The sequence below is a fragment of the Danio aesculapii genome, chromosome 1 (assembly GCF_903798145.1).
Source record: "Danio aesculapii chromosome 1, fDanAes4.1, whole genome shotgun sequence".
NCBI classification, from domain to species: domain Eukaryota; kingdom Metazoa; phylum Chordata; class Actinopteri; order Cypriniformes; family Danionidae; genus Danio; species Danio aesculapii.
This window is the reverse complement of record NC_079435.1, coordinates 10,295,895-10,309,473: the sequence shown is the minus strand read 5'-3', so window position 1 is coordinate 10,309,473 and position 13,579 is coordinate 10,295,895. Positions and strand designations below refer to the sequence as shown.

At 34.2% G+C, this 13,579-nt stretch overlaps 1 protein-coding gene across 3 annotated transcripts in view; it reads right to left on the bottom strand.

Moving 5' to 3' along the window:
- Window positions 1-13,579, bottom strand: part of col17a1a (collagen, type XVII, alpha 1a) — a 52,620-nt gene that overhangs the window by 28,049 nt on the left and 10,992 nt on the right. For all 3 annotated transcript variants that reach the window (XM_056456556.1, XM_056456558.1, XM_056456557.1), the window contains exons 3-6: window positions 5,363-5,419; window positions 4,920-5,057; window positions 2,670-3,137; window positions 867-914 (exon numbers count right to left, since the gene is read on the bottom strand). In XM_056456556.1, coding sequence (XP_056312531.1) covers window positions 867-914; window positions 2,670-3,137; window positions 4,920-5,057; window positions 5,363-5,419 — 711 coding nt within the window. The remainder of the gene's footprint in view (window positions 1-866; window positions 915-2,669; window positions 3,138-4,919; window positions 5,058-5,362; window positions 5,420-13,579) is intronic.

Here is a 13,579-nt window from a genome sequence, read left to right as displayed (position 1 = left end):
TTTGTAAATGTATTATTAATTTAATCCTTTTTCTGGCTCAATTTTACATCCATAAATGTATATTTTCAAAGAAACACCCTTTTCTTTGTGTAAATTGTTTAAACTTGTATAATTTGCTGGAATTTGTAACCTTTTTGTCTTTTTATTGTGTTCTTGTAATTGGTCTTTCTGGCATAAAAACAACCCAACATGTCCCTTCTCCTACCTATAAACATATAGGAAATCGTTTATGTGACGTATGTTATGTGACGTTGAAGCTCATTGGGAATTTTTCAAAATAACGTAGCTTTGCAACGTCGTCCCGCCCAAACGTCGAAGTTCATTAAAGATAAAGAAACGTCGTCAAAATCAACGGAGGTAAGAAAATGGCTGGTGTCTTCATTCATTCATTCATTTATTTTCTTTTTGGCTTAGTCCCTTTATTAATCCCTTTATTAATCAGGAATGAACCGCCAACTTATCTAGCTTATATGTCCTATGTCCACTTATATGTTTTATGCAGCAGTTGCCCTTCCAGCCACAACCTAACACTGGGAAACACTCATAAAGTTACACACTCTTTTACATGCATACATGGCCTTACATGCATACATATTTAATTCACCTATAGCGCATGTCTTTGAACGGTGAGGGAAACCGGAGCACCCAGAGGAAACCCGCGCTAACACGGGGAGGACATGCAAACTCCACACAGAAATGCCAACTGACCCAGCCGGGGTTCAAACCAGCAACCTTCTTGCTGTGAGGCAATCGTGCTACCCACTGGCTGGTGTCTTATAATGTTTAAATGATAAAATGATGAAGAAGTTGTATTTTTATTCGCAAAGTTAGTTCAAAAACAAGATATTAAACGGGACATAAGTTACCGTATTCTTTCTTTATGTACTCAGGTGAGGAATTGCCGCTGGAGCTCCCTGAGGAAAGATTAACCACATCGTTTATTAAATCAAATTAATATAATGTAACAGTTTTATATAAACAAATGAAGAGTTGATTTGCAAAAGTATCATCTGTAATCATAAATAATGTTTGTTTTGAAGAGTTGACTTGCAAAAACAAACAAACATGATTATGACCCATATAGAAATCTGAAGGGCCTACATGGAAATATAGTCTAAGTTTGTATTTGGATTTCATTCACAAATATAAAATATTTGTCATATTTACACATATTACAAACTTTTGCAAAATGGCCACTTATATACATAATATTGTTTTCAACCATTGGAATTAATTACAAATATGTTAAAATGCGTTTTATATACATAACGTTACAGTAGTCAACATTTTAAGTGGATTAAAAGCTTTCATAAAAGTTGTATTAAACTATTTAACAACACTTATTCTTGTCTTTGGACAATTAAAAATATATATTTTGATCCACTTCAGATCCACTGTTTATGTTCATATTTGTTTGTATATGGCTTTATACTATATTGTTTCTAACCATTGGAATTACATACATTTATGTACATATATGTAATTGTTTTAGGCTCTAAGTGTTCATATTTGTTATACACTACCTGACAAAAGTCTTGTCGCCTGCTGAGTTTTGGGAACAACAAATAATAACTTGACTTCTAGTTGATCATTTGGTATCAGTAGTGGCTTATATGAAAGGCAAAGGCCTCTAGATTACGCTTATTTAACCACAATAAAATATGATCATGCCTTGATATTTAATTATTTAATTAGGACAGTAAGGTCTGACTTTGCTTAGACAAACGTCTTGTCACTTAACAGAAATAATGTACTGTATAGAATATAAAGTCATGGTGCAGTGAATAATGAATAAATATTGTGTTTGACTCCCATGAGCTTGGAGGACTGCATCCATACATCTCTGCAATGACTCAAATCACTTATTAATAAAGTCATCTGAAATGACAAAGAAAGCGTTCTTGCAGGACTCCCAGAGTTCATCATGATTCTTTGGATTCATTTTCAATGCCTCCTCCTTCATCTTACCCCGGACATGCTCAATAATGTTCATGTCTGGTGACTGGGCTGGTCAATCCTGGAGCACCTTGACCTTCTTCGCTTTCTGGAACTTTGATGTGGAGGCTGAAGTATGAGGAGTGCTATCCTGCTGAAGAATTTGCCCTCTCCTGTGATTTGTAATGTAATGGGCAGCACAAATGTCTCGATACCTCAGGCTGTTGATGTTGCCATCCACTCTGCAGATCTCTCGCACGCCCCCATACTTAATGTAACCCCAAACCATGATCTTTCCTCCTCAAACTTGACTGATTTCTGTGAGAATCTTGGGTCCGTGCGGGTTCCAATATGTCTTCTGCAGTATTTGTGATGATTGGGATGCAGTTCAACAGATGATTCATCGGAAATATCTACCTTCTGCTACTTTTACAATGATCAACTAGAAGTCAAGTTATTATTTTTTGCTCTTTTAACTGGGATCGATGACAAGACTTTTGTCAGGTAGTGTATACGAACACATATAAAAGCATTAAAGCTAATATATTTGAACATGTTTGGAAAACAAATATATGAAAACGACCAATATTTGCAATATATGCTGCATACATGACATATACTTTATATATTAAATTATATATGTGAAATAAAATTAATATCAACATCAGAATGCTAAATCCCTCTCATTTAAACTCACTTCATCCCACTTTCAAGATCAGAGGTCGTGATCTTACCCTCATATCCTCCTGTGTGAATGTTCATAATGGTCTTCTTCTCAGTAGGAACTGTGCTGTAACTCAAACCTTTCCTTGTTCCACTAGGGGACGAGGAGCTGAATTTGGACACAGTCATGGAGCTAGACATTCCTCCGCCAGACATGATGGCAGAGGATCCACCGCCGCCTCTGGATATGTTCATGCTGCCTTCAGAAACACTGACGGATCCTCCTGAGGAACCAGACACGAACTCGGAGGAGGATGAGGAGATGGAGCCGTATCCAGAGGAAAGCTCTCCGCCTGTGGCTGAGGAGGATGTGATGGAGGTAGAGACCACACTAGAGCTTTTAATGGCAGATGTAGAGCTTTTAACCGTAGAGCTAGTGATCGGTCCGGTTACACTGATTTCGCCAGATATGCCGTCAAATCCACTGATCACAGATCCTGCTCCTGAACTACTGCTGGCTGAACTTCCAGATGAGGAGGCTGCAGAGAAAAGCAAGACGTTCAGTAATTATTTTAAACCAGAAAAATATGTTATTTTTAATTAAGTTACTTTAATTGTAGGTCTCAACAGTATATCGTTTGAACATCAATATCACAATGTGTGTATCTGCAATAGTCACATCACAGGATTATATTATTTATTAAAGATTAAAAGATAAACATATACTTTTTTAACTTTATATAATGATGACCATGTTATTTTACATTTTGATTGTTCAATTTCTGTACTCGAATACTGCTAGACTCCATGAAAAACCATTAAGCTATGTTTATTTATTTATTTTTGCTTGTTATTTTTTATAATTTATGCAGATTCAGTGCATAACAGACTTGATCATCCCAGTCCATCTAAACGATTGAAATATTTTCAAATGGAGCTATTCAAATCATCTGCTGAAATTTTATTCATATAGCAATACATATTGCAGAAATCAATTCAGAATTTTCCATTATCATGCAGCCCTGTTATATTGTGTTACTTTTAATTTAATTTAACACTTTTAATTAAAGTAGAGGCAACAGAAATAAAAGAAAATCTAATTGACCCTTATTTTATTTCAGCTAGTATAGAAAATATTGTAATTTGGTTAACTGGGATGTAGAAAACAAATTATATATGTGTGTGTGTGTACGTGTTTTTGTGACATATTAGGACACAAATCTGTATAATGACATAGGCATGACAGGTATTACAAAAAGGAGGTGAAATAGGAGGGCATTGGTGATTTCTCAAAAAGCTTATAAATCCCACAGGATGAGTTTATTCAGAGAGTAAAGCTGCACACAGTCTCCTGTTATGGTTGGGTTTAGGGGTAGGGTGGGGTAAGGGCAATACAATATACGGTTTGGACAGTATAAAATGAATGTAAACCTCTGTAATGTACCCACTTTTCACAAAAACAAATGTGTGTGTGTGTGTGTGTGTGTGTGTGTGTGTGTGTGTGTGTGTGTGTGTGTGTGTGTGTGTGTGTGTGTGCGCGCGCGCACGTGTGTGTGTGTGTGTGTGTGTGTGTGTGTGTGTGTGTGTGTGTGTGTGTGTGTGTGTGTATGTAATAATATTATATTAAAAATAAAACTTCCAGATGTGGAAGCTGCAGAGAAGCAAGACATTCGGTAATTAAAATAATAAAAATTTGCCTTAAAATGTGTTATTTTAAATTAAGCTACTTATATTGTGTTACTTTTAATTTGATTTAATACTTTTAATTAAAGAAACGGCAACAGAAATCAAAGTCTAATTAAAAAAAAATCTAATAACACTTATTTTATTTCAGCTAGTATAGAAAATATTGTAATTGTATATTATATTATATTTTAAAATACATAATTTATAATTTAATCATTTTATAAATATATATATATATGTGTGTGTGTGTGTGTGTGTGTGTGTGTGTGTGTGTGTGTGTGTGTGTGTGTGTGTGTGTGTGTGTGTGTGTGTGTGTGTGTGTGTGTGTGTGTGTACATATATAGTTCAAAGTAAGCCTATTCAGCTGATCAAGATTGCATTTATTTGATCAAAAATGTAATAAAAATAATGTAAAATGTTTTCTGTTTAAATATATTTGCTTGTGACTTTCAGCATCATTTACTTCAGTCTTTAGTATCTCAAATAAATATATAAATTTGTGAAGATAATCTTAAAAATGAATAAACATTTGTGTTTTTTCCAAAATACAGGATAAATGATCAAATAATCTTCATGCATTTTATTATACATTCAGCAGTTGTCTGCACATTAAGCCGGATGATTGGTGGACTCACAGGATATGACATAACTCCTGGAAGCTCCTCCTTCAGCGCTGCTGTGTGTGATGATCTTCTTCTCCAGCAGAACAGCTCCTCCTGCAGAGCCTGAGCTGTTCCCGATGGAGGTCAGTATCTGCTGGCCGCTGTGGGCTTCTGTAGGCGACACACCACATCACATTCAGCACACTGTTAAAAGCCATTAGTTGACTTTACTTAAAAAAAGAGAGTGAACTTGTTGCCTTATAAATATAAGGTAAACAAATTATGTGTTAAGTCAAGGGGTTTACTGACATTTTAAAAGTAAAATCAACTTGTTGCATGTAGGGCAACTGGTTTACTCCCTTTTTTGAAGTAAAGCAACTAATAGGTTTTTACAGTGCAGGGAAATACACTGAACATTCAGCAGGATTAGTCATTTTCCAACTGCAGTTATTTTAAGAAGTAGCAGGTAAACTTACTTGGTGGTAGAGACGTCAGTCTTGTAGTCGTTACAGTTTCTGTATGTTTCTGGATTTCTGAAATATTTGATATCAAAAGAACAAATGAATGTTAATCACAGCCAGTACAGTTGAAGACTGTAGTAAATTTATTAGCTCTCTGTGAAACTTGTATTCTTATTCAAATGTGTCCATACAGAAAGAAGATTTTATTCAACACATTTCTAAACATAAGTTTTAATAACTCATTTCTAATGATTAAATTATTAAGCTGTTGCCATGATGACAGTACATAATAGTTTACTACTTATTTTGCAAGACACTAGTATTCAGCTTAAAGTGACATTTAAAGGCTTAACCAGGTTAATTAGGCATTGAGAAATATTTGAAAAACAAATACAAATTTTCACTAATAATTGTGTCTTCAACTGTATATTTGTACAATCTGTAAACATAAATCTTTATTAGCATAAATGGTTCTATAAAGAACATTTAACAATATATAGAATAGAATATATATATATATATATATATATATATATATATATATATATATATATATATATATATATATATATATATTTAAATATAATATAATTAGTGCTGTCAAATGATTAATCGCTATTAATTGCATCCAAGGTAAAAGTTTGTTTACATAACATGTACACAATATTTATGTTTGTTTAATAAATGTAGTTTTTTAAAAATATACAAAAGAAATATATTGACATATATATTTATATATAATTTTTATGATATATAAATATTTATATATATATAAATATAAACACATTTTATAGAATATAGTCATATATTTATATACATAAAATATACACAATAAGATATTTTATAGTAAGATATAGTACACAAAACACATTTTGCAAATATATGAACTTATTTTAGGTGCGAATAATAAAATATATATAATATAATATAATATAATATAATATAATATAATATAATATAATATAATATAATATAATATAATAAAATATTCATTCATTCATTCATTCATTCATTTTCTTTTCGGCTTAGTCCCTTTATTAATCTGGGGTCGCCACAGCGGAATGAACCGCCAACTTATCCAGCACATGTTTTACGCAGCGGATGCCCTTCCAGCCGCAACCCATCTCTGGGAAATAATATAATATAATATAATATAATATAATATAATATAATATAATATAATATAATATAATATAATATAATATAATATAATATAATATAATATAATATAATACTAGATATTAAAGTTTGAGGACAAACTTTATGGTGGCTTGAAAAGCCGAGTCTGAATTAGCATGTTACTAGCATGAATTAGCAAGTAACTAGCATGATTCTAACACAAATTAGCATGTAACTAGCATGATTCTAGCATGAATTAGCATGTTACTAGCATGTTTCTAGCATGAATTAGCATGATTCTAGCATGAATTAGCATGTTACTAGCATGTTTCTAGCATGAGTTAGCATGTTACTAGCATGTTTCTAGCATGAATTAGCATGTTACTAGCATGATTCTAGCATGAATTAGCATGTTACTAGCATGAATTAGCATGTTACTAGCATGTTATTAGCATGATTCTAGCATGAATTAGCATGTTTCTAGCATGAATTAGCATGTTATTAGCATGATTCTAGCATGAATTAGCATGTTACTAGCATGATTCTAGCATGAATTAGCATGTTACTAGCATGATTCTAGCATGAATTAGCATGTTATTAGCATAATTCTAGCATGAATTAGCATGTTTCTAGCATGAATTAGCATGTTATTAGCATGATTCTAGCATGAATTAGCATGTTACTAGCATGATTCTAGCATGAATTAGCATGTTACTAGCATGATTCTAGCATGAATTAGCATGTTATTAGCATGATTCTAGCATGAATTAGCATGTTACTAGCATGATTCTAGCATGAATTAGCATGTTACTAGCATGATTCTAGCATGAATTAGCATGTTACTAGCATGATTCTAGCATGGATTAGCATGTAACCAGCATGATTCTAGCATGAATTAGCATGTTACTAGCATGTTTTTAGCACGAATTAGCATGTTATTAGCATGATTCTAGCATGAATTAGCATGTTACTAGCATGATTCCAGCATGAATTAGCATGTTACTAGCATGTTTCTAGCATGAATTAGCATGTTACTAGCATGATTCTAGCATGAATTAGCATGTTACTAGCATGTTTCTAGCATTAATTAGCATGTTACTAGCATGTTTCTAGCATGAATTAGCATGTTATTAGCATGATTCTAGCATGAATTAGCATGTTTCTAGCATGAATTAGCATGTTATTAGCATGATTCTAGCATGAATTAGCATGTTACTTGCATGATTCTAGCATGAATTAGCATGTTACTAGCATGATTCTAGCATGAATTAGCATTTTACTAGCATGATTCTAGCATGAATTAGCATGTTACTAGCATGTTTCTAGCATGAATTAGCATGTTACTAGCATGTTTCTAGCATGAATTAGCATGTTACTAGCATGATTCTAGCATGAATTAGCATGTTACTAGCATGATTCTAGCATGAATTAGCATGTTACTAGCATGATTCTAGCATGAATTAGCATGTTATTAGCATGATTCTAGCATGAATTAGCATGTTACTAGCATGTTTCTAGCATGAATTAGCATGTTACTAGCATGTTTCTAGCATGAATTAGCATGTTACTAGCATGATTCTAGCATGAATTAGCATGTTATTAGCATGATTCTAGCATGAATTAGCATGTTACTAGCATGATTCTAGCATTAATTAGCATGTAACTAGCATGTTACTAGCATTATTCTAGCATGAGTCAGCTTATTTCTAGCATGAATTAGCATGTTGTTAGCATGATTCTAGCATGAATTAGCATGTTACTAGCATGACTAGCATGTCACTATCGTGTTGCTAGCACCTTTCTAGCAAGATTAGCATGTCAGTAGGATGTTAAAACTGTTAGCGTGTGTTAGAATAGCTAGTCACAGTCTCTGGGACAGTTGCTAGGGTGCTGAAATTGGTTGCTAGGGAGTGGCTAGTAAGTTTAAAGGTAATCAGTGATTGGCTGCTGGCTAGACTGAGTTGAATGAGGCCAGACTCTAGTCTGTAGGACAGTCTGATGCAGAGTTCTGAGCTCACAAAGGTTGATCCAATGTTAAGTCAATGGGAGTCTTTTACAATGGAAGTCTATGGGACAGTTGCTAGGGTGCTGTAAGTGGTTGCTAGGGAGTGGCTAGTAAGTTAAAAAGTCATCAGTTATTGGCTGCTGGCTAGACTGAGTTAAATGAGTCCAGTTAGAAGTCTGTAGGACAGTCTGATGCAGAGTTATGAGCTCACAAAGTTTGACCCAATGTTAAGTCAATGGGACTTTTGGGTTTTTTCTGGGTCGTTTTTCGGAAAACCCAAGGTCGGATCAGTTAGAAAAGATATAGCAACCCGAGTCAGACCAGTTTGAAGGTTTGACGAAAGTTTGAAGTATGTAGCTTGAAAGGCCTAGGAGGAGATACACTTAGAAATTAGTCTCAGAAGAATAAGAAGAAGAAGAAGAAGAAGAAGAAGAAGAATAACTAGATATTAAAGTTTGAGGACAAACTTTATGGTGGCTTGAAAAGCCGAGTCTGAATTAGCATGTTACTAGCATGAATTAGCATGTAACTAGCATGATTCTAGCATGAATTAGCATGTTACTAGCATGTTTCTAGCATGAATTAGCATGATTCTAGCATGAATTAGCATGTTACTAGCATGATTCTAGCATGGATTAGCATGTAACTAGCATGATTCTAGCATGAATTAGCATGTTACTAGCATGTTTCTAGCATGAATTAGCATGTTATTAGCATGATTCTAGCATGAATTAGCATGTTATTAGCATGATTCTAGCATGAATTAGCATGCTATTAGCATGTCTCTAGCATGAATTAGCATGTTACTAGCATGATTCTAGCATGAATTAGCATGTTTCTAGCATGAATTAGCATGCTATTAGCATGATTCTAGCATGAATTAGCATGTTACTAGCATGATTCTAGCATGAATTAGCATGTTTCTAGCATGAATTAGCATGTTACTAGCATGATTCTAGCATGAATTAGCATGTTACTAGCATGATTCTAGCATGAATTAGCATGTAACTAGCATGATTCTAGCATGAATTAGCATGTTACTAGCATGATTCTAGCATGAATTAGCATGTTACTAGCATGATTCTAGCATGAATTAGCATGTTACTAGCATGATTCTAGCATGGACTAGCATGTAACTAGCATGATTCTAGCATGAATTAGCATGTTACTAGCATGTTTCTAGCATGAATTAGCATGTTATTAGCATGATTCTAGCATGAATTAGCATGTTACTAGCATGATTATAGCATGAATTAGCATGTTACTAGCAAGATTCTAGCATGAATTAGCATGTTACTAGCTTGATTCTAGCATGAATTAGCATGTTACTAGCATGTTTCTAGCATTAATTAGCATGTTACTAGCATGTTTCTAGCATGAATTAGCATGTTATTAGCATGATTCTAGCATGAATTAGCATGTTTCTAGCATAAATTAGCATGTTTTTAGCATGATTCTAGCATGAATTAGCATGTTACTAGCATGATTCTAGCATGAATTAGCATGTTACTAGCATGATTTCAACATAAATTAGCATGTAACTAGCATGATTCTAGCATGAATTAGCATGTTACTAGCATGTTTCTAGCATGAATTAGCATGTTGTTAGCATGAATTAGCATGTTTCTAGCATGTTACTAGCATGTTACTAGCATGTTTCTAGCATGAATTAGCATGTTACTAGCATGATTCTAGCATGAATTAGCATGTAACTAGCATGTTTCTAGCATGAATTAGCATGTTACTAGCATGATTCTAGGATGAACTAGCATGTTACTAGCATGATTCTAGCATGAATTAGCATGTTACTAGCATGATTCTAGCATGAATTAGCATGTTATTAGCATGATTCTAGAATGAATTAGCATGTTACTAGCATGTCTCTACCATGAATTAACATGTTATTAGCATGATTCTAGAATGAATTAGCATGTTTCTAGCATGAATTAGCATGTTATTAGCATGATTCTAGCATGAATTAGCATGTTACTAGCATGATTCTAGCATGAATTAGCATGTTACTAGCATGTTTCTTGCATGAATTAGCATGTTACTAGCATGATTCTAGCATGAATTAGCATGTTACTAGCATGATTCTAGCATGAATTAGCATGTTATTAGCATGATTCTAGCATGAATTAGCATGTTACTAGCATGATTCTAGCATGAATTAGCATGTTACTAGCATGATTCTAGCATGAATTAGCATGTTACTAGCATGTTTCTAGCATGAATTAGCATGTTACTAGCATGATTCTAGCATGAATTAGCATGTTACTAGCATGTTTCTAGCATAAATTAGCATGTTACTAGCATGATTCCAGCATGAATTAGCATGTTACTAGCATGTTTCTAGCATGAATTAGCATGTTGTTAGCATGATTCTAGCATGAATTAGCATGTTTCTAGCATGAATTAGCATGTAACTAGCATGATTCTAGCATTAGTTAGCATGTAACTAGCATGTTACTAGCATGATTCTAGCATGAATCAGCTTGTTTCTAGCATGAATTAGCATGTTGTTAGCATGATTCTAGCATGAATTAGCATGTTACTAGCATGACTAGCATGTCGCTATTGTGTTGCTAGCACCTTTCTAGCAAGATTAGCATGTCAGTAGGATGTTAAAACTGTTAGCGTGTGTTAGAATAGCTAGTTACAGTCTCTGGGACAGTTGCTAGGGTGCTGAAATTGGTTGCTAGGGAGTGGCTAGTAAGTTTAAAGGTAATCAGTGATTGGCTGCTGGCTAGACTGAGTTGAATGAGGCCAGACTCTAGTCTGTAGGACAGTCTGATGCAGAGTTATGAGCTCACAAAGGTTGATCCAATGTTAAGTAAATGGGAGTCTTTTACAATGGAAGTCTATGGGACAGTTGCTAGGGTGCTGTAAGTGGTTGCTAGGGAGTGGCTAGTAAGTTAAAAAGTCATCAGTTATTGGCTGCTGGCTAGGCTGAGTTAAATGAGTCCAGTTAGAAGTCTGTAGGACAGTCTGATGCAGAGTTATGAGCTCACAAAGTTTGACCCAATGTTAAGTCAATGGGACTTTTGGGATTTTTCTGGGTCGTTTTTCGGAAAACCCAAGGTCGGATCAGTTAGAAAAGATATAGCAACCCGAGTCAGACCAGTTTGAAGGTTTGACGAAAGTTTGAAGTATGTAGCTTGAAAGGCCTAGGAGGAGATACACTTAGAAATTAGTCTCAGAAGAAGAAGAAGAAGAAGAATAATAACTAGATATTAAAGTTTGAGGACAAACTTTATGGTGGCTTGAAAAGCCGAGTCTGAATTAGCATGTTACTAGCATGAATTAGCAAGTAACTAGCATGATTCTAACATAAATTAGCATGTAACTAGCATGATTCTAGCATGAATTAGCATGTTACTAGCATGTTTCTAGCATGAATTAGCATGATTGTAGCATGAATTAGCATGTTACTAGCATGTTTCTAGCATGAGTTAGCATGTTACTAGCATGTTTCTAGCATGAATTGGCATGTTACTAGCATGATTCTAGCATGAATTAGCATGTTACTAGCATGTTTCTAGCATGAATTAGCATGTTACTAGCATGTTTCTAGCATGATTTAGCATGTTATTAGCATGCTTCTAGCATGAATTAGCATGTTTCTAGCATGAATTAGCATGTTATTAGCATGATTCTAGCATGAATTAGCATGTTACTAGCATGATTCTAGCATGAATTAGCATGTTACTAGCATGTTTCTAGCATGAATTAGCATGTTACTAGCATGATTCTAGCATGAATTAGCATGTTACTAGCATGATTCTAGCATGAATTAGCATGTTATTAGCATGATTCTAGCATGAATTAGCATGTTACTAGCATGATTCTAGCATGAATTAGCATGTTACTAGCATGATTCTAGCATGGATTAGCATGTAACTAGCATGATTCTAGCATGAATTAGCATGTTTTTAGCATGTTTCTAGCATGAATTAGCATGTTACTAGCATGAATTAGCATGTTATTAGCATGATTCTAGCATGAATTAGCATGTTATTAGCATGATTCTAGCATGAATTAGCATGTTACTAGCATGATTCTAGCATGAATTAGCATGTTACTAGCATGTTTCTAGCATGAATTAGCATGTTACTAGAATGATTCTAGCATAATTTAGCATGTTACTAGCATGTTTCTAGCATGTTACTAGCATGATTCTAGCATGAATTAGCATGTTACTAGCATGATTCTAGCATGAATTAGCATGTTATTAGCATGATTCTAGCATGAATTAGCATGTTACTAGCATGATTCTAGCATGAATTAGCATGTTACTAGCATGATTCTAGCATGAATTAGCATGTTACTAGCATGATTCTAGCATGGATTAGCATGTAACTAGCATGATTCTAGCATGAATTAGCATGTTACTAGCATGTTTCTAGCATGAATTAGCATGTTACTAGCATGATTCTAGCATGAATTAGCATGTAACTAGCATGTTTCTAGTATGAATTAGCATGTTACTAGCATTATTCTAGCATGAATTAGCATGTTATTAGCATGATTCTAGCATGAATTAGCATGTTACTAGCATGTTTCTAGCATGAATTAGCATGTTACTAGCATGATTCTAGCATGAATTAGCATGTAACTAGCATGTTTCTAGCATGAATTAGCATGTTACTAGCATGTTTCTAGCATGAATTAGCATGTTGTTAGCATGATTCTAGCATGAATTAGCATGTTTTTAGCATCATTCTAGCATGAATTAGCATGTTACTAGCATGATTCTAGCATGGATTAGCATGTTACTACCATGATTCTAGCATGAATTAGCATGTTACTAGCATGATTCTAGCATGGATTAGCATGTTACTAGCATGATTCTAGCATGAATTAGCATGTTACTAGCATGTTTCTAGCATGAATTAGCATGTAACTAGCATGATTCTAGCATTAATTAGCATGTAACTAGCATGTTACTAGCATGATTCTAGCATGAGTCAGCTTGTTTCTAGCATGAATTAGCATGTTGTTAGCATGATTCTAGCATGAATTAGCATGTTACTAGCATGACTAGCATGTCACTATCGTGTTGCTAGCACCTTTCTAGCAAGATTAGCATGTCAGTAGGATGTTAAAAC